We start from the raw sequence: 27,804 nt of genomic DNA on the forward strand, positions 1-27,804 counted from the left end.
TATTTGACTGTATTACTTTTGAAAATGTTTGTATTTTTGAATGTCAGGAGCCATTTCCATTTGTCAGGGAGCGTGTGACACACTAATGTGTGATCCCATCAGAAGTAGTACTTAAAAGAAAGAGAGATTTGTCACCGAAGTGAACTATGTTTAATGAGGTAGTTGCACCCCCCAGCCTCCGGGTGGCGCATTGTTCAGTGAGACAGAATAGCGAGGTCATAGGCCCTCCTCTCCAATATGGCAGAAGCGAGGCAAAGAGAAACTTCACCAGTCGTCTGTCTCATCATTTCCCTGTTTTGCAGGTTTGTAACCGGTAAAGCTATAGTAAAACGGTTGTAAAATATTGATAAGAAGCATAGCTAAATGTGGGGGTATAAATCAGCGGGTAAACGCTGTTATTGGTTACGTTTTATGAAGTAGAAGGACTGAAAAAATGCCAAAGCCCAGCCAGCCGCGGGCGCCATTTTGGTTTCCTTTCGTCACTTATTTCGGGTCGTTTAGCTGAATAAGCTCCTTTTTGTGTCCTGATATTGTTAATCTGCTGTTGGCAGTGAAAAACGACTGTTTACTGGTTCTGAAAAGTGATTTTGAGAATGTTAAAGCTAAAGCTAAGCCTGTCGACATACACATGACTCTTTCATGTATTTGTGAGCCACTAAGCTAAATTGGTTTAAGACCAAGCACTGGTATGTTGGTTAAAACAATCAGAATACATAGGTATTTGGGTTAAGAGTTAAAGAGAGGTAAAATGTATTTGAACATGCATTTCATATTGTTTTGAATTGTCATTCAGAGAGAATAACCGAGTAAATGATTTGAAGGTCACTACACGTGAAGTATTCTTGTTTCCCATGTAAAGATCGTGGTATTGCAGCTTGAACACACAGACGGTTTTACTGTTATTTCTGTTGTATATAGAGAATGGTGATGCTGCAAATTAAAAATACATGTGATTATATAAATAAATATGGCAGAAGCGAGGCAAAGAGAAACTTCACCAGTCGTCTGTCTCATCATTTCCCTGTTTTGCAGGAACATTTAATCTGTTTTACCGGCCCAAACTCTGGGTCGGTTACATTGGCTTTCCACTCCACTCCATTTCCTGACAGCCCTCGCTGCTCTGAATGTTAATGGGCTCTGTCTTACTCAGCTGCAGGGAAATTATGTCAAACCGAAGCCACGAGAGCGGCCGAATAGACTGCGGCGCTTATCGCTGCCTGCTGTCCGACAGGGAAACTGAGATATCTGCCTCTCGTGTGCTGCAGGATTTTGTGAGAGGCAGATGGACCGGGGCAGAGTGTGTAAATGGATCAATACTGTGGTAATGGATACGTCTTGGCTGGCTGGAACTTGAGAGTGCATGTGTGTGTGTCTGTGCGATTGTCTGTGTCACCTGTGGCCATGTGCTGCTGCCAGGCTGAATGAGTTCATATCTCCCAGCGGGGTGGAGGAGATGCCGTTTCGACACATGGTTCCAATCATGGGGTCAGCCCCTCTTTCCAAAAGCAAACTCACCAGCTCGAAGTTACCTAACGAGGATGACAGAGGGAAGAGATTAAAAAAGGGAGGACACACACACCCGCATTTGAAAGGTACAGCTTCAGTCCTGTGCATATATTAGAGGGCAAGAGCAGAGATGGGCAGTAACGCGTTACTGTAATCTGATTACTTTTTTCAAGTAACGAGTAAAGTAAGGGATTACTATTGCAAAATCGGTAATTAGATTACCGTTACTTTCCCGTAGGAACGCTGCGTTACTGCGTTACTAAAACCGTGATTTTTTTGCGAGAATGTCTCATGACAGTGACGTAAGCGAGTGCGCCGTTAGTGACAGCAGCTGTGTGCAGTTCAACAATGGATCACATATCGATTGTGGGAGAGAGTATGAGCGTGCAGCGTTTAAAGCGTGGAAGTACTGACCTTACTTTGAGTTTGATTCCATAAAAAGTGACAAAAACATTAGTGTCCGTTGTGCGTAGGAAGAAAACTTTTTACAGCGAAAAAACCCCTAAACTTCCAAGCAAGCACCGAGTGCGCAACGACGTAATGGGAAACTCGCAGAGAAACTCGCGGATTCATCAACTGACCGCGGCACACCTGCACCAGGTTAAACCTCCGCCTACCCCTAGTCCTGCTTTACAGGTGAAAATAGAGCAACAGGACCGCTGAGTCTTTGACTTTATTTATTTTCTGCTGTGTTTTACTTGCATCTATTTGAAAGAGTGAGTGTAAACACAAAAAATATTTTATTTTATGTGCTGGAATGTGCAGAAAATAGGTTTAAATGTTAAACTAATTTATTCAAGTCAGAGAATGTTGCAGATAATTACATTTTTGCTTGATGCATAAAGTTAAAAGATTAAAACTGATAAAACAAGTAAAAAAAAAAGAGACTTTTCCATTTGATTACATTTTGTATGATGATTTATGCAGAAAAAGTAGAATTGGGCTGAAAGATCTATCACTTTATCACCTCTTCAGGTTGTAAATCGTGTTTTTAAAAAGTAACTAAGTAACTAAGTAATTAATTACTTTTGAAAATAAGTAATCAGTAAAGTAACAGGATTACTTTTTTGGGGAAGTAATCAGTAATTAGTTACTGATTACTTTTTTCAAATAACTTGACCAACACTGGGCAAGAGTTACTATTTACTCCAAGGACACGAGCAGCAAATAATAAATGTAGGTAACGTTTGCTAATCAAAGCAGAAATTCAGCCACTATCCTCTTCAAAGTTTTACTTTACTCTATAGATTACTCCCTGAAGTCTCCGTCTGTCCCACTGCACTTGTCTATCTGTGATGTGACCACCTTAAATCCCTTAAACTATGTATTTGCTCATAGGCATGGTCAGTTTTACGGGTTACTAACAAAAGTTGTGCACAGTCACTGTGCTCTCTTTATAAATAGAAACAGTATTTTTTTCTCTTTACTCACTGGTGCAATGCCTTAGTAAATTTGGCCCAATATGGAAAAAAGTACTGGGAGTTGCTGCGATTCCTATCTATGTTTCGGAAATATATATATTATCAATATTGTGTTGTGTCTAAATCCAGTTTTGTTAAAAAGTTGTCTATGTATCAGAATTTTCAAAGTAGTATTTATTTTAGTTTCTTTTCATTGCTTGAAATTTGCACATTTTAGTCTTTTTAATTATTGTTTATAAAAGGCACAGGTCAGAAGTAAGATTTAGAAAAAATCACTGCTGTTGACTCACAGTGTTGTAGATATCCAAAGTCTCAAGAAAAACAAGTTGTAATGACATTTTTTATCAAACAATACAGATATTGTCTATATGTTTTTTAAATATATATGCACATAGTATTTAGTTTCAGTTAACTACAATAAACTTGTTATGTTTATATCTACATCTGATATAGTAGATGTATGTAAATACTCATTTTTTAAGGTATAAATTATTATTTATTTGTGCACATTTTATAGTCCAAGCTGGGTTTATGTCTCGGAGAGTTTTCTACTTAGCAGACCAGAACTTGACTTTATCAGACTGGACACAGCATCAAACAAAACACCATAACCATGATGATCCAATTGGGGATCAAGACATCAAAACACGAGCCTGGACCTGCATAAAGTTATTCTGGGTCTTAGAAAGCCTCTCGCTCATTGCTGTTCATTAACAATATTAGCTTTGGAGCTGATCTTGATTTCATCCACATTTACTATTTAATGAAAAGGATGTGAAAAACATTTACTATCTGTGGTTGTATGTTTTAATCCCTTGTTACCATGGCAGTGTGACTTCCTACACCTCACCAAGCCACCCTTGGTAACACTTGTGAACGGATTTCAACTTGTTAGCAGGTCTGAATGTAGAGTAATGCAAATAAACTGGACAAATTCTATATGTGAGGTTTGCCACTTTAGAAGCTGAAAAGATGACCGTGTTTCCAAACTCTGACTGGTGCTGCAAAGGATTTAAACTGGCATCTTTAAAGCTTACTAATTAAAATAGTGTATCTTGCTTAATTGGTGTAGAAAACGAGCAGAAATCCCCAGAGCTGAAAATAAAGTCAGTGTCACAGCCTCTTTAGGCTTGCACCAAAAAACATAAAAATAAGCAGCCATTTACAACTCCTGCCCCCAGAAAACAAACAAACAAAACACACAGTCAAAAAATGTTGATTTACAAAACACTGAAAACGTAAAATACTGACAATGCCAAACTGAAGGTGTGCAGATTCATCTTGTTCACCAAGTAGGTGTACTAAAAGCCATTTGTCATTTTCTATGATAAAAAAAATAACACATAAAATTACATATACCAACATCTAGATTAGCCTTGCTAGCAAGTGTTACAGTGGGTTTATATTTTAAAATGAAGCCAATAAAAAAAAGTGGAACTGCATTTCCTCCAGCAGCCTCCAGAACTGACTATTTTTGACTAAACTGTCCAACTTTTATAAAGCAGACTTGATCTTACAAGATCCAGTGACTTGTTCGTAAAGTTAGCTAATAGTTTGATAAACTTCAAATTACCTCGTTAAACCTCATAGTGATCAGTGTTAAAGGTCTTTACCAGGTTTGAAAATCATCAGTACCAAAAAACTGAGCCCTTTAATGACCTTTAATGATGAGCTCTTTATTGTAATAGTTCAGTAATACTGAAATATACTAAAATAAGTCTTCTCAAGTAAGTTACTTTTGTTTTTTTCATGTCTTTTCCTAGCTAAAAATGGCAATTTAGTATAACAGTAAAGTAAATAGACTCAATACTTGAAATGTGCAATTCACTTGTATTTTTATTTTTATTCCTATTTATTCTATTTATCCCCTTCGTATATTTTATTTATATTGTCTCTGTATTTATATATATGTGTGTGTGTATAACTCTGTAACTTCTGTCGGTGCTGTGCTTTTTTGGAAATTGAATTTCCCAGAGGAACCCACCCGAGGGATTAATAAAGTTCTATCTACCGTATTTTCACAACCATAAGGCGCACTTAAAAGTCTTAGATTTTCTTCAAAAAGTACGGCGCGCCCTATAGCGCAGTGCGCCCTGTGTGTTGTAAGGAGGACGTAGTAGAGAACATCATGAGAACGCTAAAGGGTGAAGTGTGTGCGTTGACTTTATTGCACATACGTGTATAAAAGAACAGGTATGTGCGTTATGCAGCACATCGTTGTTTTAACAACCCTGAAAATGGCAAAGAGACACGCTTACGAAGCACAGTTTAAACTGAAGGCCATCAGCTACGCGGAGGAACATGGAAATCGAGCAGCGGCGAGAGAATTTAAGATTAATGAATCGATGGTTCGCAAGTGGAGGAAGCTGGAAAACAAGCTCCGACAGGTCAAGAAGACGCAGCTGAGTTTCCGCGGACATAAGGCGATCATCGAGCAAAGAACAAGTGGGAGAAGCGTTTCGATGGTCACCATTCGGCTAAAAGCAGTTTCACTTTCACTTTTTATGAAACGGTGCCATTTTTCCATCCGGACCAGGACTACGGTAGCGCAGCAACTTCCAGCGGATTATAAGGAAAAGCTGGCCATCTTCCGCTCCTACTGCAGCAAACACATCGGCGACAAACACATCCAGCGATGGATGACCGATGGAGACCAGTTTCACCAAGAGTGGAAGGCAGCGCCGGGCGAGTTACGCCACAATTTGCCAATGGATTGTAGATGCTTGGGCTAACATGTCTGCTGGCACTGTTGTTCGAGCTTTCGCAAAAGCCGGCATCATTTCCGAGGAGCCGCACGGCACGGAAAGTGACTCTGACAGTGAAGAAAGTGAACCTGGCATGTTTGATGGAGATTTAGCGCAGCTGTTCAATTCAGACACAGAGGATGAGGACTTCGATGGGTTTGATTGATGATAAAAATGTGAGTACCAAACTTTGTTTTGCTCCTGCTTTATTTTTAAATACGCACACTTGTATGCTTGTGTGTTGTTGATGATGACGATTACTGGTAATAAAAATGTGAGTAAGGTACCGAACTCAGGTTTGCTCCCGCTTTACTTTTAAATACGCATACGGTACTTGTATGCGCCCTATGATCCAGTGCGCCTTATGTGTGTGTTAAATACAGTAATGGCACACATAACTGAGACTGCGCCTTTTAGCACAGTGCGTCTTATGGTCGTGAAAATACGGTAATCTAATCTAATCTAATCTAATCTAATCTAAAGGTACACCTTGCTAACAAAGTAAGCTACCACTTGCTAGCAAGGAGCTAGTCTCCCATCCAGACTTCTGTCCAGGAATGGTCACAATCACATAAAAAAAGAAAAGAAACAAAAAAAGAAACAAAAAATCTGAATGAGAAATTTTTTTTAAAAGCCCATAAACAAATGGCTGATGTCGCAGTAGCTATGTCCATCTTTTATTTACAGTTTGTGGATTTTTATATGGCCAGAGGGGCCGATGGCGCGATATGGCAGCCTCGCTTCTGTCAGTCTTCCCCAGGGCAGCTGTGGCTACAACTGTAGCTTGCCTCCACCAGTGTGTGAATGTGAGAGTGAATGAATAGTGGAATTGTAAAGCGCTTTGAGGGTCTTGAAAAGTGCTATATTAATGCAATCCATTATTATTATTCATATATTGGATTATATCTGGAAAAGGTACAATTATTTCTTTGAGCCAGCCAACCTCAGTTTATATAAATAAATCCTCAGATCTTAGAAAAATAAAACATGAGTTTGAAGCTCGTTTTTACTGAGTAAAATATCTTCTGTACATTCTGCCATACAGCAGCACAGTGATGAAAACTAAAATTTAAAATTCCCTACACTCTGGAATCCCAGATAGTAATTGAACGTGATGCATTAATTACAACTGTGTGAGAACGCCTTCTGGTGCGCTTGGAGTCAAACATGTCGTGACTAATCCCATATACGGGGCATCGGTCGGGAATAAGAATACTTGGGTTAAGTGTGCACATCCATCGGAAGCCCAAATTAAAGATGAGCCTTTGCTGCTTGTGTGCGATTACCTGCAGCGGCGGCCAGCTGAAGTGGGGTCTCTGTGTAGTTCTCCGCCCCATCCTGCAGGGCGCCCTCCACATTCGCTCTATTATCCAGCAACAACTGTGGCAGAGATGAGAGGCAGAGGAGGTGGAGGGAAGAGGGGAGGGAGGAAGAGGAAAACAAACCAAAAAAAGGGGGGAGAGCAGGGAGAAAGAAAATACAGGTAGAGGGAGAAGAGGGGATGTTACAGTCAGGCTTGGCAAGAGGAAAAAACCTCAACTGGTGGAAACCTAAACCAGCTCAGAAAGTCACTGACATTCTAGCTATGCTTGATCATTATGCTGTGTGGGGGTCTTATTCGTCTGTGTTGAGCTGAAGACGAAGAATTTATATCTCCAAAACTCTGATTTGCGCTGATGCAGATTAATAACTGAAAAAATCCTGGAGGCGCTGGTGTTCATCAGGCTTTCAGCCCGTGTCAGCTCACACAGTAATGACTGCAACAAAATGTGTTTTATATATTAAAACTGAACAAAACACTCAAATTTTGGCATCCCTGGGGGCTGTGCATCAGTGCTGCGCTTCAAGCTTCTTACTACTTCTTACTTCAGGATCAGTCTTCAGATTAGGGTGGAAACAGGGGCCTGGGTCAGACCTACACTTAATTTTAGGAGCATACATAATCCTGAGCCAAGCCCTCTCCACATAACTGAGATACACACTGCACAGAAAGGACCAAGAAGGAGAAAGAAAGGTCATTTGGCATCATCATTATTATGATGCACCATCATAATAATCACCATCATCATTATTATCCTCATTTTGGTACAAAGGATTGGGCAAGGGCCACAGGTTAATGGTTACAGGTCATAAACATCACTACCTGCACGACAGGGACGTGTCCGTGTAACACGGCGAAAGTGAGTGGCGTCCCCTGGCGCGTTTCAGGATAAACTGAGGGGTGCTTGTTTACTGTGCTTGGCACCTGGGAAGTCATAGGTGAAGTTCAGGGAGAGAGATATATATATTTATATATACAGCCATTAACATTCACAGCTCAGGGCGGGGGATGGGGGGAAAGAGGGGGAGTGAGAAGCAGTATGCAGAAGGGAGAAGTGTAAGCAAAGGAGGGCAGGATGGCACAGGGAGATTTTCCTCTTGAGTTTCATAGAAAATCTTTAGCAGCTTGAATCCTGCCTCTCATCTCAATCGTCACTCTAAACGTCAAAGAGCATCTGTCTGGACGAGGCTCTCTCACCACACTTTGTTGTATCTACAGCTCCACCCCTTATTAGCGTTTCATTTCAAAGGGGAATGAAACTAAGAGAGAAAAAGCGCGACACTGACAGCAAACACCGACGACAAACACCGACAACTAACGCCGAGGAGAGGGGCGGTGCTGACTCACGAGCGAAGCAGCGAGTGAATAAAATCAAACAGCCGTACCAGCCTTATGCTGTTCTGTGGTTTCTAAAGCTGCTTTATCACTGAGTAAATTAAGGAAATTATTTCTAAATGTCGCCTGGAGGACAAACAGATGTTAAATAATACGTCACGTTTCATTTGAGGTTTGATGCTAAACAACAGCAGGACTGTTAGAGCTTATGTTTTTACAGGAATGAATTATTTATGACGTTATAATAAGAGGCAGTTCCAGCAGAAACAGAGCCAGTCACAGGCTGTCACTGCAGAGAAGAAGTTAACTCATTTTTACTTTACTTAGAAAGCTTAGGTCTACTTTTCTGTGCATGTATTTATCCACGCAGACAGATTTGGTCTTGATTACGGTTACAGTTTAAAAGCGGCAGAGGTGAATTTAACTGTGTAGCTTTGAAGCGCTCAAAGCAAAATGTCAACGTCTACCTCGGGATTATCGGGGTTATCCAGGTCACTGTTTTTTCAACTTTTTACCTCCACAGGGAGGTTATGTGATTGGCTCAGTCTGTCTGTTTGTTAGGAGGATTACTCACAGAGTTACAGATGGATTCGCATGTAAATTTTTACCACAGGTGAGATTTTGGTGGGATGTTTTTGGAGTCACTGCTGTGAGCTTTTCTTCAGTCTCTCTGGTGTGAGTACACTTTTCTCTGTTTGTAACTGGTGTGATGGTGCCAACACCACAACTACAGTGATAAAACCTGGGTTGATGCAGCAGTTGATAACCACCTTCTTGGGGGCACTTATCCAGATTTCTGATGAACCTGCTTCATAGTACAGGGCCTCATTGTCTCCATACTGTAAGACATGCATGTTGATTTGTGAACCTTTGTATTTTTTCTATCCAATGGTCATCATTTGATTTAACGTGTACCGCTGGCTGATGAAGAGCTGCGCTGCTCGTAAACTCATGTCTGAGGCTCTAAATCAGAACCTAAACACTAGTTTTCAATGGAAATTCAATTCGCCCCTTATGCCAGTTTTATCAGTGGTTTTTGTATTCTAAGCTTTTAGCTCCTGAAAAAGAAAACAAACTAAACCATTATTTTTGCAACCCATAAGCCAAAATTTGGGGTTATTATGTCGAAATGAGACTTGTTGAATGAAAGTTCTGGGAAAAATAGCTCAAAATTTTGGCAAAACATAAAATCTGGACATATGGATGATAGGAGAAATGTTACTTTTGAGTCTGTTTTAGATTCTTTTGGGTTGCAGGTACAAGTGATCTGTATTACAAGACAAAAAGGACAAAATATCTGAAAAACTGAACTTTTTTGACAGAAAATTGCCCTTTCTTATACCTGTGAAAATTTCACAGCTGTATTCACACCAAAATTCCTCCCGAGCCGCATTGTGGGGACAGTTGCTCTAGTTAAAGCAGGATATGGTTTTTGGAGAGCAAACAGCATTCAGCTCGCCTCTGTTTATTGGTGTTATAGCTGAAATGTCAGACAGATAAAATATCTCAAAGCCTCTGCATAAAACTTTACAGCGAGGCTCCAGTAGGAGCAAATGAGGTGTTTTCACTTTGTTTGAATTTATGTTAGCTTCATCTTTCTTATTCTATAAACCACCGGTTGATTTTACAGATACTGCTTTGCTTCTGAGTCAATACTGCACTTAACACAAGCATCAAAGCAATGGAGCAATCACAGTGATCAATAATGAGGTCACTACGGTGAAGGAGAGCCCATAAATGGTGTTACTTTTGCATTTTCTAACTGAAAATTAAAGCGATTACACACATACAAGCACACACTACAGAGAGAAAAACAGGAATTCTAACAGTGCACTGTTAAGTACAACAGATAGGTGCAATGATTTTCAAGCTTCATGCAGAGTCTGTGGTAGCAAGTTACACTAAGTGCACACAATTATAAAAGAAATGTATTATTGATGTGGTATAAGCAAATTGCTGCTGGATTTACAGTGTAAAACATAATGAAATAACTGCCTGCAAAGTGGATCATTTTCCTGTATCGGTGTTAAAACAGTGATACTCGCTTATTGCTTATTGGTGCACTTCGTGTAATGAGCTGCCGGGGGAACAGAGAGCATGCTGAGAGCAGGTGAGACAATGACGATAGGGGGAGGGGGAAGGAAGAGCAACACAAAGTGGGTTCATAGTTTCACTGTTTACAGAAACAAATGTGAACAAACATGTTAGACCAGAACAAAAAAAAAAGTGCAATCATTGTGACACTGCTGCATTTGACTAGCGGACAGTTGACACTGACCTCGCTGTTGATGTCCGCTCCGGCGTCAAGAAGCATCTGGACCATGGCCTCATCACCACGAACGCAGGCATACATGAGAGGGGTCATTCCCTGCAGGATGAGACGGGGAAGAAAGGGGGGAGGATGACATATTTCTACATAGTACCAAAATGGGAAGCTGTTGAATGGTAGCAGAGATTCCACCCAGCAAAAAGGCGTTGGAAAGAGATGGGAGAGATGATTTTTCCAGATGTCTAAACAAGGTGGAGATTTGTTTAAAGAGTGAAAGGTGAAAAGGAATCGTTGGTGGTCGCTGAAAAGACGTCCTGCTATGTCTAAATTTAGTTGAACAGTGGGCATTCTTTCCTCTCAACACATCTGTAGATTCAGACAGTAATTTCCTTCTATGAGGAACCAATGCTGACTGGTGCACCACCCTCCTACATTAACCTCCTAGGACCTGGCGTCCACATATGTTGACATCACTTTTTGGGTTATTTAGACCAAAATACAAAATTTTGCTCTACAAGGGCCTGATGTCCACTTACGAGGACATTATACTGCCACTGTTCCATCAAAATTTAAAACAAATATCCTCATACATGGCTCTCATTTTTCTTAGGAACAAAAATCGGGTAAAAAAAAATAAATCTGGTGATTCTTTGTTTTTACATTCATCGGGTCCCAATGCACGGTGGCACGGTGGTTAGCACTGTTGCCGCACAGCAATAAGGTCCTGAGTTCAATTCCACCATCAGGCCGGGGTCTTTCTGTGTGGAGTTTGCATGTTCTCCCCGTGTTTGCGTGGGTTCTCTCCGGGTACTCCGGCTTCCTCCCACCGCCCAAAGACATTCAGCTTGTGGGGATAGGTTAATTGGATAATCCAAATTGCCACTAGGTGTGAATGTGCGAGTGAATGTGAGTGCGAATGGTTGTCTGTCCCTGTGTGTTGGCCCTGCGACAGACTGGCGACCTGTCCAGGGTGTACCCCGCCTCTCGCCCTATGACAGCTGGGCTAGGCTCCAGCGCCCCCCCGCGACCCTGAAAAGGATAAGCGGAAGCGAATGGATGGATGGACGGACGGGTCCCAATGTGCCCAAATATCAAAGATAAATTAAAAATGCTTGCCATGGAAGAGTTCGGGTCTTAGGAGGTTAAGGCACAATAAGCTTTGGCTCTCTGGATGTCCCCCCCAAATAGGCTGACCATTTAATAATTACTGTGACACATGACCCTATGAGTTATGGTGTTGAAGGTTCAATAATGCATTTTAACCAGCCAAGGCCTATTAAGGCCTCTTTGCTACCATAAACAGGATTTATTTGACAGCACTCACTGAACTGACCCATACTCACAACAAGTGACCAAGTCCAAGAAACTCAATGAAGGTCTAAGAAGGCCAGTGTAACAGTGGTACCAGTACATTAAACAAAGTGGATGGAAAAATCTAAGAAAGAGAACTATATTTACACAAGTTGGAGAGGTCTCTTGGGGGCATTTCGAAACAACTGCAGATTCCTGAATCATCAGAAACTAAAGTTATTCTGATGTGTCACAACTTTACCAAGGTCTGGGAAAAAAAAAACCCCTAAAAAGTCACCATCTGTTAGATAATTGGTTTAGATGTTCAGGAACAATCTGGGAAACACCAAGGTTCAAGCCTAGCATGTACTGGAAACTGCTGGAACACCAGCATCACTGTTCACAGTGAACCTCAGGTCAGCTGTTCTACAAAGTGGATGGAATAATGAAGAAGGAAGACTACTTCCAAATTCTTCAACTTCACTTTAACTCAACAACTAGATAGCTGAAACGTTGATACTTTGTCACTAAAATGCTAATTAAATGTTGCATTAAGAAAACCCAAAGGCACAGAATTAGAAGTTTGACAATGAGCTGACAGGTGGTTGAAAACAGATTAAGTTAAAGTCTTAGAAGTGAAGGCATCTGCCTTCTTGAAGCCTACGACTGGGTGACCCACTTTACTCACTGTTAGAAAAAAAAACAAAACTTCAACCCTTTTTTGGCTACATAGTACCTCAAATACTATTGTAACAATAGTTAAATGGGATTTAATAATAAACACCATCTCTAATGATCAAAGTAACTGTAATGAGCTAAAGGATGCTAACAGCGATTACTTTCTCTCAACAAGAATGAGGATTTCAATGCCATAGCGATATATGAATCTGACTACGTGTCAGCGGTGTTTGTGAAGAAACTTGCTAGTCTCCTTTTTTTTGGTAAGCAAACTTGTTAAAAACATACAAAGCCAAATTAAATCAAAGTACAAAAAAACCCCACAATAACAAAGGATCTGAATGGCAACAAAGACTAAGCAGAGATTTGACTGGACCATTTATTACTGGGTCAGTTTGCTTTAATACTTTACATGCACTGAATAATCAGGCTGGATCTTTGAAATGAGCTCTGCATCATTTCACTTTTTTATTATCTAAAGGCCAACTTCTCACACAAATGTGATATTCATCTTACATTAGATTTTGCTTCAAGGGAAATTTCTAAGGATGTGTTCAAGGATTACAATCAAATCACTCGATTGGAGTCCTTTTTCTGATTTGCTGCTCATCATCCAGTAAGTGTACTCCTGCTGGAGGTTAGGACCTCTACCAAACAGAGAAGGAATTGCATTGAAAACACACTTTTGTTATTTCTCATGCAAAAGTGTTGATTTCACTGCTATTAACAAAATGCCTTGAGAAATAATTCCAGGTTATTTCAATCTGGTGTTATTCCTGTAAATGTAGATATTGCAGCTGTGTGGGTTGTGCATATTTTAATAGGAGGCGAGAGGTTTGCTGTTCAACAAGAGACCACTTCAGACGACTAACTGCTGTACTTGGTTTCAGTCAAACTCAAAAACAAACATTTAAACGTATTCATGTACACCACCTTATACGTACTGCTCTATACTTTGTAAGGATTCACGTGGTGTCTGGTACCAAGACCTTAGTAGGGGATCTTTTCGTTTGCTGGTGTGCACATCTTGGAGATTCTAGCTTCGATTGGGATTCAGTGATGTTTGAAAGGCGGATCAAATTTTGGCTCTTTGTCCTGTTTTTCAATCAATTTCCGAGGTAGAGCACAGAGCAAAATCCTGTGGTGGCCACTGAGTGCAATTGCTACTGTTTCATGTGCAGCAATGTTTATGTGGCACATGAATGCCACAAGCAGCATGACTCTTTGGGAGTCAACAAATGTGCAAAATTAAAGAAAAAGTTCTGGTGCCTCATTGTCAAGACTGCTCTGAGATTATAACAGAAAGTTTTTGTTAACTTTTCTTATCTTTTTATTTAACTATTGACCCACCATAAAATTCTAAATAACCAGGATTTTTTCTGCTATTTAAATGTTTATCTATTACTTTGTAACCTTGGTTTCTAGTATGAACATTCTTGGGGAAATTCTTTGTAAGTAGGAAAAGCTTTAAAGCTTAGTTAAAAGTCCAAAATCTATACCTTCCTTTACATTCTCCAAAGCCATCCAGTGTCAGACTGGAGTCTTTGGTGAGCTAATTCTGGTCCCAGGGCCATATGTTTGACACCCTTGCTCTAGCGCAGTGATTCCAAACCTTTTGGAGCCACTATTTCACATTAGAAAAATTACAGGGCACACCACCAAGCAAAAACGTCACAAAAAGCATATTGATTATTTTTCCCCGCACACCAGGCATAGCAAAATTGGCTCGGTTTGTCCCCAGTATACCTTTTTTTGCTTCCTTCTGACCACTACTCATGCTAGGGCCTTCATCTGGGTGGGAATTTTCTCTTGGACCCAGGTCTGACTGACTACTTTTTCTTTTCAAATATTTATTCATTCCTATGACTAATATGTAATTTCTTCTTCATCTTCTTGTGTTTTACCAGCAGTTGGTAACCCAGTTAGTTAGAGCAAGGAGTTGTAATGCCCTCTAGTGGAAGAGAATGTATTTGTTATGTCCGTTACTCAAGCAGGTCACTTAGAGCACTAATCAGCTTACAGCCATACGACCCTGAGCACACCCAATCTCGACTGATCTCAGAAACTAAGCAGGGTTGGGCTTGGTTAGTACTTGGATGGAAGAGTATTAATCAGGTGGAACCAGGTAGTCTTCCACAGCACACCTGATCATTTCTCACAGCACACCTATGTGCTGCAGCACAGTGGTTGGTTTTTATCTGCTGGTCTGCTGGTTTCTTTCTGTGCTCAGTCCAAGATCATCATTGCTGGGTTACCTGGAAACGGTTTCCAGGTAAAGCTCTTAAAGTGCACAGAATAAGTAAAGTATGAATCTGTGTGTGAATCAGTGAAAGTGACTCTCGGTGTTAAGAGCCTTGAATGGTCAGACCAGAAAGGCACAATAAAAATGACTCTTCCTATAATAACATGATGACGACCATTTACATCCACACCGTTTTGTTACACAGTCAGGCTAAAAGCACCAGCCAGTCATCTTTGAGTTACATCAATGCAGGAGCAAAGGGATTCCCAGATGACACGGAAACAGTTTGCTGCAGCAGTTGCAAAAAACATTCTGCAGAAAACTGTGGAAAAACTTCCGCAATCACTTCACTTCCGGTTTTTACTTTGTCTATACCTGTTCCTGAAGGCTTTTACGTAGCTTACCTAGCTAAATCCTACAATCACTGACGATCGTGTTGACCGTAACCACAACATTAGCTCGTTTTTTAGAAGTCTTCACATAATTTTCTTTAAATCACCATTTTATGTACATGCTATAACTTCACTGCTGCCTACCAATCGATCCCGTTCTGTAAAATGCAGTGAGATATAATAAGTATACACACACAGCACACAACTCAGAGAAATATCCGGCAGTTTCTCGCAGCTTCTTATGTACTGGACCTTTTCATTACTCCCTTAAAATAACCGTGTCTTCCCAACAAGGGCAAAAGCACAAAGGTGGGCTGTGAAACTCCTAACATAACTTCTTCTATCTCTGCGTGTCTCCATATGCACAGAGTATTCTGACACGCCCACACACATTATGCTGCAGGATGAAGCTGCTTCATCTAAGTGCTACTGCAAAGAATTGCATAAGATCAGCAACAGCAACAACTTAAAAATGACCTTTATTGTAAACGAGGCACCGAGATCTTCACATTTATCAGACTTTTCTAACTGTTTTAAATGAGCTTCCATAAAACAGACTTCAATCATATATCTGATCTGGGCCATTATGCTCAACAGAGGCCTTTTACGGCTCACTCATAACACACCACAGCGCTTTATGTTGAAGACTGATCTCCCTTAGTGGTGATTCATTCTTAAACATTTCCTGGACAGCAATCTACTTAATCAGCAGACGGCTAAAGGGCGAGAGACGACGGACCGCGATGAGCACCGTGATGAGGTCTAAATGTCTCTTAGCCGTTATGACAGACTCCAGCTTTTACTTTATTGCTCCTGTAACGCTGTCTGGTCTTTTGCTCCATTTAGCCTCCTTTACAAGGAGATAAAAGCCTGCATGTCACAGGCTCGTATTTATGTGAGGGGAGAGGAAGGAAAGCATAAGTCAATACAATCTGTCAATTTAACAAGCATCTGTTTTTCAAATTTTTTTGTAATATATTATAAACAATATATAATGTGTTTAAGCAAACATTAATCAACCAGACCTGGACTTTATTTTTAGAGTCTGAGTGAAGAATTGCCAAGCAAATCTTAATTAAACCTAACTAGGCGCAGCTTATTGACCGCGGAAAGTCAGATTGCACAATTAACTTCCACTTAGCAGCACTGGGAATAGCCAATATTTCTACGAACCGTCAAAGGTGAAGATTCCCAAGTGACACTTGGCTGTAGTGGGACTGAGATACTGACCTGACCTGTCAGTGCTCAGAGCAGGAAAAGTGTTGCAGTAGCAGGCAACAAAAGAAAAATCCTTTCCCCTTCCACTTTCAGGATGAACAGGAAGGTCATGGCACAATCTGTAGCTGGATGCCGCTCTGCTACAGCCCTGAGTCGCTCCTCTCCTCCCTGCTTGAGTAATTTAAGCGATCAGTATGCTGGGTGGTGTGTGCAAGCCCCCGCATCTGCTTCTTTGCTCTTCTTCACCTGACTGCTCCTCCTGCATCCCGCCTACTGCCACCTTTGATTAATCCGGTTCTCCAGCCCCCGGCTCCATCCACAGCACCATGAAAACTGTTAAAAGGACTCATACCTCCTGTTTGCACACTGCAAAGTTCAAGGTGACTTGATATTGGGTGTTGCCTCTTCTTAGCTGAGGCATTTCTCATTCATACATATCCCTGGCACTAGGCTGAGAGGTGCTACTGCCTCCTGTCTTTTTTCTTTTTAGGTAGGCGGCAATGAGTGTACGACCATTGGCCAGGGACATCAGGTAAACTCGGGTATTTATTTATTGTATTGTTTGAAGTTTTGGTTCTTATATTTTCCAGAGTGAGTTTTGGATACTTGTTTGGTCACGACCTGACCTCTGGGTAGTGACTGGAAAAATGAGGATCTGAAGGGTGTCTCTCTTAGGGACAAATGGTGAGGAGATCAGGAACGTTTCAGAGTACAGATTCTACTCCTCCACATTGAAAGGAGGCACCCAAAACACCTAGGGATGTTCCACTGGTAGCAGACCCTAGACACTCCCTTCGCTGGCTTGGGAACATCTTGGTGTCCCCCAGAAGAGTTGGTGCATGTGGCTGAGCAAAGGGGGGTCTGGGTGTCTCTGCTCAAAGTGGAAGAATGAATTTCTGGTTCACTTTTGGAGACATTTTATGATTGTTCTAGTGTAAATTTTGATTTCTTAGTTTGTCTTCCTGTTCATTCCTTTTTCCTCAATTCTTCCCTCGTTTCTGTCTTTATGACGAGTGTTAATCTTGTGTCTGTGTTTAGTATTTCCTGCACTAGTTTTACTTCCCGTGTCTTCTCCAACTCTCTGGTTGTTCTCTCTTCCAGTAATTATGTTCCCATCAGCCTTCAGTGTATGCTTATATATGCTGTCTTTCCTTTGTTACCCCTCTACCTTTTTGGATTCACTTTCATGTGTTTTTGTTGTACTTTTGTTACCTTTTAGACTTATTTGTGAGCACATATATTTGCCCTGAATAGCTGGTCCTCAACTAAAACTCCACAAACAATAACTGCGACACACTTCTGCTTTTCTTCTTCTTCGTTTTGTGATTGCTTTGCTTCTAAAATTTCGTTGCCGGTGGAAAAATCTATAAAATGAACTAATTAACTCCCATTTAACCTCTTCCATCTGGTTAATTAATGCTCCTCCCCCTTACCCCAGTGAGCTGGAGTCGTAACAGGTTTATTTGTTACTTCACTGCCGCAATGTTACTAGATTCCATTTGGTCGAGGTCCACTGATTATTATATTTGTATTTTCTTTGTTATCCATGCGGTTACATTCATGTCCCCGCTGGGCCACTGCCAGCATGTTGTGGTGTTTACAGTTTTTCTCGATTGCCTAAACACTATAACCAGGCCTCTAAACTAAAATTTCAAAACCGTAACGCTATTGTTCAAAAAGCTCACCCATTTCCCTGAACTATAAACACTATTCCCTGCTTTGACACATGACTCAAATTTGGTGAACTGTTACTGCAAAACTCTACACACAAATCCCTACATTTTACAGTGCTTACACCATGTAGTCATTTAGAAAGCACTAGCATGCAATAATGTTAACTTAAGTCAGCATAGCTTGAGCTCAATTAGCACACAATTAACCAGGTGGAAACACTAGGAGTCAAAATTTAGCACACACCAATCAGAACCTGCGATGGATAGATAAAAGGGCCAAAGTCAGCTCATTCAGGTTTGAAACAATGGATCCAAAGAGATGCAAAGGAAGAGGACGTGGTGGAGAAAGAGGACATGGTGAAAGAGGAGGACGTGGTGAAAGAGGAGGACGTGGTGGAAGAGGAGGAGGAGGTGGTCTAGGACAACAGGAAGGTGGTGGAGGAGGAGGAGGACGTGGTGAAGGAGGAGGACGTGGTGGAGGAAGAGGACATGGTGAAAGAGGAGGACGTAGTGGAAGAGGAGGAGGAGGTGGTCTAGGACAACAGGAAGGTGGTGGAGGAGGAGGGAGAGGTGGAGGAGGAGGAGGACGTGGTGAAGGAGGTGGAGAACGACGGCGACAAGGAAGGGGAAGAGCAAGGGCAAGAAGACAGTCAGTCTCGGATGAAATTCGAGCCACTTTAGTTGACCATGTCCTTGTCCATGGGATGACTATGAGGGAGGCTGGGCAACGAGTACAACCGAATTTGAGTCGCTTCACTGTTGCCTCCATCATCAGAACCTTCAGGGAGGAAAACAGGTAGGTGTACTTGCAGTAAGACTGCTTTGTACAGTAACGTTTAAGTTACTGAACTTATGTGTCTTGAGTATGTTTCCATTATTTGCCTGTAAAATGAATGTGTGACAGTTACAGTAATGAGTGCTTCTATTTTTGTAGGACACAGAGACGACCACCTGGTGGAGGCAGGTTAAGGCTTTTGTTGGAGGAGCAAGAGAGGGAACTTGTAAACATGGTAATTGCAAATAATGTAATCCGCCTGCAAGAGATTCAAAGGAGAGTGATTGAGGATGATCATCTTTTTCGAGGCATAAATGCCATCAGCCTCTCCACAATTGACCGCATCCTCCGAAAGAATCAATTCCGGATGAAACAGGCATACCGAGTCCCTTTCGAACGAAACTCTGACAGAGTGAAAAACCAACGTGTGGAATATGTTCAGGTATGAGTTTTGATACTGTATAAAGTATTGTGTACCATCACAGCATGGCAGTTTATGCTGCCATTTCAGCACTCTTGAACTGTGGTTCAGGGTACCGATTGACTCTACTGTGTTATGTGTTTTGCAGAGAATCTTTGAGATTGAAGGACGGCCTGTTCCCCATGAAATAATCTTTGTGGATGAGGCAGGTTTTAACCTGACCAAAAGAAGGAAAAGGGGGAGGAACATAATTGGCCATCGGGCTATTGTAAATGTCCCTGGTCAGCGTGGGGGGAATGTCACTATGTGCGCAGCCATCAGCCAACGAGGGGTACTCCACCGCCATGCCGTACTAGGACCCTATAACACTATGCTTCTCCTTGCTTTTCTTGATGGTTTACAGTTTTTTCTGAATGCTTAAACCCTAACTGTGATTCCTGTAGCACAATCTCTAAAACTATTCAGACTTATAGCAAAACCACTCACTGAGTTTGCAAAACTAAAAGCACAAAAACTGCTTTGCACTCAGTTTGCAATTTTGTAACACACACTTTGCAAAACTGTAGGCACAATTCACTGCACAACACTCAATTACCAAATTTCCAACACACTCCTAGCAAAAGTATACACATGTATGGCTATCATTAACACTAATTTGCCAACTGTCTGGCACACTTTCACATGTGAAAACTTTTTTAGATAATTAGTTCACTTTGCAATCAGCCTAAGCACTATAATACAGGTAAGCTGTGTGTGCGGAGTACAATGGAGGGAGCAGAAAGAGTGAGAAGTAGAGGAGGCCGAGGAAGAGGACGTGGAGGTGAAGAAGTAGGATGAAGAGGACGACAAGGACAAGGAGGAGCAAGAGGAAGACGAGGAGGAGGGAGAGGAAGATGAGGAGGGGGGAGAGGAAGGGTAGGAAGAGTAAGAAATAGAATTGCTGATGACATCAGAGCTACAATAGTGGACCATGTAATCAACCGTGGAATGACCCTGAGGGTAGCTGGCCAACGGGTCCAGCCTAACTCGAGCCGCTACACTGTAGCAAGTACCATAAGGACATCTTGAAATGAGAATCGGTGAGTATAGTCACTTCGCACAAAGATTTGTAGCACTGCCATATGCCAATGAGAAACACACCAATACCATTGATGTAAAAATACTGAAATTGTTACTTTACAGAGTTGCTAGATGACCAGATGCTGGGGGCAGAGGAAGCATGTTCACTGCAGACCAAGTAACCCATATAGTCATTATGGCGATTGCAAATAATCCTATACTTGGAAATAAACACTTGTGTTTGTTTTGATGTGTTTGAATAAACACCAGTACTTGAAGTTTGGATCCCTCTATGCTTATGGATCTATGACAGAAGTATGAGCTCAAACTGACATAGCCTACCTTGTGCACAGAGAAAGCAAAAGCCAGATGTGTTTTGTATTCATACCATCAGTGTGCAGTTGGCGCATTGTGTGCTTAGTAGATGATGGCTTGTGTGTACTGTTTGATACGGAAACACCATTTTTACGAAGGTGTGAAGAGTTAATCTAGCTGTGTTTGCTTTTGCAAGAGAACTACAATGTTTTGATTATTGGGTGACAGGTTTTCTTATTTGTGTGAAGAGTTTTGCAAAATTAGCCAATAGTTACAAAAAATGTGCTTAAGCAATCAGAAAACCTGTAAGACAACATATGTTCCAGCTGGACTACAGGGAACCAGCACAGCCAGAGCAGCCTCACTACGTTGTTGTGTGGGATAACGTCAGCTTCCATCGCGCTGCTCTGGTTCGTGACTGGTTTACCAATAACCCAAGGTTTTCTAATATCTTTCTGCCTGCATACTCTCCCTTTCTAAACCTGATAGAGGAGTTATTTTCGGCATGGCGGTGGAAAGTGTATGACCGAGAACCTTATGTCCATGTTCACCTCCTTCAGGCCATGGAAGAAGCCTGCCTAGACATATCAGTAGATGCATGCCAGGGGTGGATCAGGCATGCAAGAGGATTTTACCCCCGCTGCCTGGCTGGGGCCAATATAGCCTGTGATGTGGATGAGATTCTCTGGCCTGACCCAGACCAAAGACAAGATGCTGAGGTGGGATAATGTTTCTGGTGTGTGTTGTACTGTATAGTACATGAATGACAATGTGCCACTGTACATACATTGGTTGTGTCTTTTGTGTTTATCATGTGACAAGGGTTTTGAAGGGGAGAACCATAAGCAACCTATTTGTTTTGGAACTATTGTTTTGAATTAATTGTACCAGTGTGCAAAACTCTGTTGTAGTGTGTGTGTTTTTGAGGGCTTGTGTTTGATGTCTGAGGGCAAAGTTTGGTTTTTCAGCAGGAGTGAATAGTTTTGGGTGTAGAGCTTCATTTTGACCTGGAAATAGGATGTTTGGGAAATTGAGTGAGATGTTATGGATTTGTGTTTACAGTTGTGAGGATATGAGGCGTAGTTTCAAGAAATGTGTTTTAGCAATCGAGAAAAACTGTAATGAGCAATTAATAGAAGCACATGAGGCAGGGGCTGTGGGGATGAGACCACTCCTTTGCAGACCTGTGAAATATGCATTTTTGTGCTGAAAGGATTAAGAGGAAAAAAAATGTTTTTTTCATTGCCAAGAGGAGTTGGTGCGAGTTTTAAGAAATGTGTGTCGAATTAAGTCAAGTTAAGGATCCTACTATGACTTCATCTTAATTATATGTTAAAAAAAAATGTAGAAAATAACAATAATTTCATGTATTTTTGAGACAGTTCTCAGCTGCTGAAGTCAGAGTGAGTCAGAGGTTACAGCATCTTTAGCTTTAGTCACGCAAGTAAAACTGAGGGATTTTAATCAGATCCTTGAGGTCTTAAAGAGGGCGAGGCTTAGTCACACTGCATGACGTGGAGATGCAAAGGACTTGATGTCTTCACCTCGCTCACCTGATATATTAGATCTGGAGGAGGATGAGGGAGAAATAAATTAATAAAACCCCTGCTATTCTTTTCTGTTTTAAACATACTTTGCTCTGCCAGCTGTTATAACCTGAAATATTGTGGTTTTATATGATGAGCAGGTTTAGTTAACCATTCCGTTTTCTTTTATTCAATATTATCCCTTTGCTGTCCTCAAGTGAAAGTTGTTGCAGGCAGCGTGTTTAGGCATGAAGGGCAAGTACATTTTTGTAAAAGTGAAAAAGAAAGCAAAAATACACAAAAAATGAGGATTATTGCAAGAACCACATATCTGTGATACATCAGCAGCTTAGAGAAGCAGCTTTCGCGGTCCTTTTACTGCCAAGAACTAACACATCTACGTTGCCAACAAATAACAAACCACCATGTAAGATGTAGCTCTCCATCACAGACAAATGCTCACATGCGTTATTAAAACTAAAAATAATAAGGAACTTATGTATGAAGCTGCTTTTGTGATATTTCAAGGGCTGATTGAAATTACTGCATCACTGGGATCCACTCGATGGTGCTTAAGGGTGCACAACTGAACCAAATACACAGATTCCAGTTTAATCCCCAGTTAAAACCACTGGTGGACCAAGTGCAAAACATTTATCATCTACGTTCTGCTGCGCAACCCTGCATCCTGGCATTCACGTAGACGTTACTTGATGTTAACGTCTAAACGTTGCTTCAGACTGACCCACCATCCGGTCGCAACCGTCTGCAATCTTTGTTGGATAGAAGTGGATCAAAACACCAAGGTGTTTAATCTGTCATGGACTCCAGACACTGATCAGAGCGAGAACGTGTCAGATATCCCAGAAACAAGCCCAACGAACCACTGCCTGTGTCCAAGTGCCAAATCACTTGGACTGTTGTTTGCACACAGTTGGCGAATTGCCGTTCAAATACTAATTGTTTCCTACACGAATAATCAGTCTGTTGATTGACAGAAAAACAATCAGCAATCTACAATTGATTTTTTAGGCAACTAGGCGGTGGTTAATCGCAGCTCGCTGAGATATGTGATAAAATGTATGATTTTTTTAACTGAAATATAATGATCTGGCTTAAAACCTGTGGCAAGGTTCTGACTTACTATAGGTTTTATATAGAATTTAGACGAGTGAAGGTTAATCAATAAAGCAAATTATCACTAGGTGCAAGCTCATTTTAAGCTAAGACCTGAGGATCTAAGAAATGTCATGGTCCTGGGCCAGTATTCTTAGTTTTTGTGTGTTTTGTATGTGTTTCTCCGTCTATTACGTTATAGTTTCCCAGTTTAGTTTGTATGGTTTTGCTCTCCAGCAATAAAGCTGTGAATTTTGAGTTCATTCCTGCCTCCGTGAGTTTGCGATTGGGTCCTCATCCAGCCTGCACACAGCCGAAGCATGACAAGAAATGCCTTTGAGACTGGATGGATAATTGAGATCTTTGCACTTCTGTAAAGTGTAGGTTCATCTGATTGTTGTTGGATGAGTGTTTCGAGCCTGGTCTCACTCCCAAATCATCACAAATGAATGCTTGGTCATTACGCCTTTATTACTGTCATAAGCTGTTTTCTTAACCCAAAAACTCCAAACCACGAGTAAAAGTGAAAGTAAACATCGAGAAAATGAAGCTCCCATTGGGGGCAGTGATGATTTACCACTCCTGCCCTCATTGGCGGACACCTTGTAAGTATCCCAGAGGCAGCATCTGCTTTGACAAAACTGCAGTGTGTGAAATTTGAAAGGTTGGAGTTTGAAATTGAGTTATTACTTTGAGAAGAAGCGGCAGGACATTTGTGCAGGGTTAGTGCAGTACACACAAACAGACACAAAGAAAAACTCTCTTAAAAATGTGAATTATTTTCCTTCTGTATTAAAAAAAAAGAAAGATGCATGAAAACTGTATCGTGAATTTAGCACGCTGCATTACTCAGTGAGAGAGCAGCCTGTGCTCAGCATGTGTGCATGAACTGCACTGGGTTGCCAGGTACTTGCTAGAAATCCACATTTTATTGTATCTCCAACCCCTGAGCTGTGCAAATGTGGGATTTTAAAGTTGTTATATATATGTGAGTGTGTGTGCAGGAGAGCGTGGGTGTGTTAGGTGCCAGACCTGCTCGCTCATGCTGTTAATGCCATCGGGCCCCAGCAGGTTCACGGCCTGCTTGACCAGGTCCGTCCGACCGCAGTTGAGCATCCTGAAGCCCAGATCCTGCAGGAACTTGGCCTCTGTGGAGGCTGCGTCCAGCTTTCTAGTGGCACAGAAGCAATCCTCGGCTCTGCAGACAGAAACAGCAGATCTATTACTTTGATTAAGACGAAGCTTATGTCAGAAATGGATTTTGAGATCCGAGCACATACATCTCCACGGCATGCTGAGGGAAGCTGAAAACGATTGCTGATCAGGCTTTCATAACTCAAATTCTCCTTATCAGGAAACAAACTTGCAACTTTATAAGTACTGATCTGCTTCAATTTGAAAGTCAGTTCCTTAATATCTGAGTTTGTCAACACTCACTTCTCTTTGATTGCTTCTGGTTCAGTACTTTTCTTAAGCAGCTTCTCTCCAGGTAAGGCTTCTGCTGTGACTCATTATTACCCACTCACGTCCCCCGTAAAGCCTCTTAATCCAAGCATCTGTCACAACTGCAGTTTCCACAGAGAAACCTTTGCCGGATGTTGGTCTACATATACATGACAGTTAAATCTGACATATGCAAAGAGATGCATTAATTGGCACCTCGAAGTAGTTCATTTATTAGTTCTTTACAAATACATGAAAAGTGAAAAGACTCTTAACCCGGTGACTCTGTGACAAATTACAGAAAGATTACAGAGTAATATGGTGCACGGCTTTGTAACCGCTGTGGAGTGTTTGCAAATGAGGGAAGAAAGAGAGGGCGAGCGAGGCGAGACTGTGAGTGAGTCAGAAACAAATACAGAGAGAAGATTTATAGGTTACTGCTGTCCAAGAAAGAAGGACAAACACAGTTCGTTTAGCAACTGACAAGCCTCATGAAAAAGCTTTTAAATTTTACAGTGCGAGGCGAAATTCAGTTCACTGTCGGGCTACGATGAAATGTTAACATGTTGTTAATGTTGTCATTAATAATAAAACAATACAGGGTGTGCTCCTGTGAACTAAAGGCCGGCGCACACTTTTTGTCTATAATCCCCACATTATTCCATTAATCACACTCATTTGTTTAGTTTGGCTCCATATTTTCTCCCGGCTGTCCTTGCCATCCCTAGTCAGTCTTTACGCTCCACTCAGCAACAACCGCAGTGGGTGAAAACAATGAAGCCAATGCAAAAGTGTCAAAAACTGCAGCCCAGCTTTAAATGTATGACGATCCCCACAGATTCCCATTTTAAGATTAAATAAAAAATAAACTTAATGAATAAACTCACACAAATTAAATTGTATTAAAGGGCTAAAGTCATGTGTAATTGGGGTGTGGCTGGTTGCTATTCATCACAGAGGTCCTCTAATCTATGTTTGTGCCCCTTAAACCATTTAATTGTAATTATCTAAAAAATATGGTTTAAAACCGAATCCAAGAATCTGTGCTCCAGTTTTGGTTAACATTTAATGAGCAAGCTTCTTTCCACTGATTAGTAACTTTCCTTGTAAGATAGTTCAGCCACATCTGGTTACCCCCCACCCAAAAAACAACAACAATAACAAAAAAACATGATTATGATGGTCAAAATGCTTGTGCTGAGGTTTCATAATCATAGTCTACAATGACCAATTAGTGATGAATATCTATTTCCATCTTTTATACGCAGTCTGTGGAGTTACGATCGTATGTGTCCTGTAATTTTTATGGGAAGCCATCAAACAGCTGCTGAAGGACTTCACTAAATTTGCCACTCGTGTAAACCTGCAGGTAATGGTGGAAAAGTCAAGGGATGATAAAAGTCAGTTAGATATCCCTAAATGCTGCTTATTTATATAAAGCTGTAGACAAAATGGCTTCATTGCACAATATAAGAGTTAAAATGAATTTACGTGTGGGGATTTATCCATTAATTGCTGTATTGTCATAGATAAAGTGCATGTATTTGCCAGCCAAACTGACAGACCTACAGCAGACTGAGTTGTTTTGAGGTTGCCAACTGACGTCAGGTAGTTGCAAAGCGGGTCCACGTCTTCAAAGCAACCATTTCATGGGCAACAGGACTGCAGTGTCATTGCACACGGTTGTAATAATGTTTTGTCCGTGTGGTGATATAGAACCAGTGTTTCCCCTGTCTGTAGCAAAGCAGCACATTCCTGCTTTCCAAAGGAGACAGCAAAAGGTGGAAAGACACAGCATGAAAAAGAAAAGGAAAACAGCACCGTGCTTATGAAACTCTGCCCCCTGGTGATGACAGTTTTTGTTAAATTCCGTAGAGGGTGATCGCAAAACACACCTTTCAATAATGAAAAATAAAATAATCGCAACTATTCTACTGAAAAGCTGTTCGATATACAAAGATGGACACTGAGGAGGATGAATGGATGATGACATATTGATCAGGTCTGTTCAAGTCAAACTGCTCTCTTAAAATGTTTTGTCTGATGTAAACACCATGTAATAAGTCAGGTTACATGTAAACAGCTGACCTCAAATCTGTAATCAGAAAGCAAATGTGCAAGTAACTGCTGATCATGTCTCCATATTCATCTACATGTTCTAACACTGTGGATGAGATTCTGTTAAAATAAAGTGTGAGTGATTGTTGCAAGTCATTCTTGTGTTTGGTATACGAGACTTGGTTGAAGTTTATGCTAATGCAGCATCTGCTGACTGAACGTGCATGTGCAGGCTTACAGGTTTCATAAATGGATGACACTGAGCTTCATTCTCCAGCAGGTTTGTGCAGTAAATGTTATTGACATCGTATTCTTACTTTATTTGTCGGGGTTCACAGTCCACGCCGGGCAACAGCAGCCTGGCAGCCTGCCTCACATCGTCACTGTCCACAGAGAAGCTCCGTCGATGTTCAGTGTGAGCAACCGCCACCCGGATCCACTCCATCAGCGGGGGCAGCACCAGGAACGGCCTGCGGAGAAAACAGGTTCATGTGCTACTGTTTAATATCTTAATTAAGTCAGAATACATGAAGACTCACATTTAGTTTTAATTATTTATGAGAAAAACAAAAGAGTCTTTTGGGGAAATTCCATAAATGCTTATTTTTCCTAGATGGCTGGAGGGGCAGTTATGTGTGTGACAGAAAGAAAAGTCAAATCTGTGCAGCTGTAAGTGAAGGATAAACTCTGTGCTGTTAATGGAACAGAAGAGCATGAATCACACTGCCGTCTAACTGGACCGAAGTGACTACTGCAGCTTCCTTACGTGCATGGGTTGTTTTTCTGACACTGAGTCAGCAGGCAGTCTGGCACTAGTTTAAAGCAGATTAAGCCAAGTTATAAAAAAAGTGTGTGCTGCTCCACTTTTGTTTGATTGTGTGTGCATAAATGGACAGCTATTTGCACTTTTTGTAGGAGCTTTTTAGCTGAAGCGATGTTCAGAGCTCTCCTTTCAGCTGTCTGTGGCCACAGGAGCTAAATCCCAATGTCTGGAATGGGGGG

At 41.3% G+C, this 27,804-nt stretch overlaps 2 protein-coding genes across 2 annotated transcripts in view; one reads left to right on the plus strand and one right to left on the minus strand.

The window, feature by feature from the left end:
• The window catches only part of LOC146649784 (ankyrin repeat- and BTB/POZ domain-containing protein 3-A), a 287,069-nt gene that overhangs the window by 26,415 nt on the left and 232,850 nt on the right, over nt 1-27,804 (minus strand). Inside the window, exons 4-9 of the mRNA XM_085386639.1 lie at nt 27,120-27,272; nt 24,334-24,499; nt 10,606-10,695; nt 7,815-7,916; nt 6,958-7,051; nt 1,394-1,529 (exon numbers count right to left, since the gene is read on the minus strand). Of these exons, the coding sequence (XP_085242765.1) occupies nt 1,394-1,529; nt 6,958-7,051; nt 7,815-7,916; nt 10,606-10,695; nt 24,334-24,499; nt 27,120-27,272 (741 nt within the window). The remainder of the gene's footprint in view (nt 1-1,393; nt 1,530-6,957; nt 7,052-7,814; nt 7,917-10,605; nt 10,696-24,333; nt 24,500-27,119; nt 27,273-27,804) is intronic.
• Nucleotides 18,039-19,721, plus strand: LOC146649785 (uncharacterized). Its single transcript, XM_085386972.1, has 3 exons — nt 18,039-18,885; nt 19,024-19,306; nt 19,434-19,721. The coding sequence occupies exons 1-3, from the start codon at nt 18,395-18,397 to the stop codon at nt 19,704-19,706; spliced, it is 1,047 nt and encodes a 348-aa protein (XP_085243098.1). The 5' UTR covers nt 18,039-18,394; the 3' UTR covers nt 19,707-19,721.

Source organism: Rhamphochromis longiceps, linkage group LG17, assembly GCF_057381845.1.
Source record: "Rhamphochromis longiceps isolate RC_006_pf linkage group LG17, R_longiceps_female_GT1.1, whole genome shotgun sequence".
In the NCBI taxonomy this organism is placed as follows: Eukaryota; Metazoa; Chordata; class Actinopteri; order Cichliformes; family Cichlidae; genus Rhamphochromis; species Rhamphochromis longiceps.

Coding starts and splice junctions, on each gene's coding strand:
- LOC146649785 (XM_085386972.1), top strand. CDS start 18,395: ATGGATCCAAAGAGATGCAAAGGAAGAGGACGTGGTGGAGAAAGAGGA. Junction 18,886..19,023: donor ACCTTCAGGGAGGAAAACAG/GTAGGTGTACTT, acceptor CTATTTTTGTAG/GACACAGAGACGACCACCTG. Junction 19,307..19,433: donor AACGTGTGGAATATGTTCAG/GTATGAGTTTTG, acceptor TGTGTTTTGCAG/AGAATCTTTGAGATTGAAGG.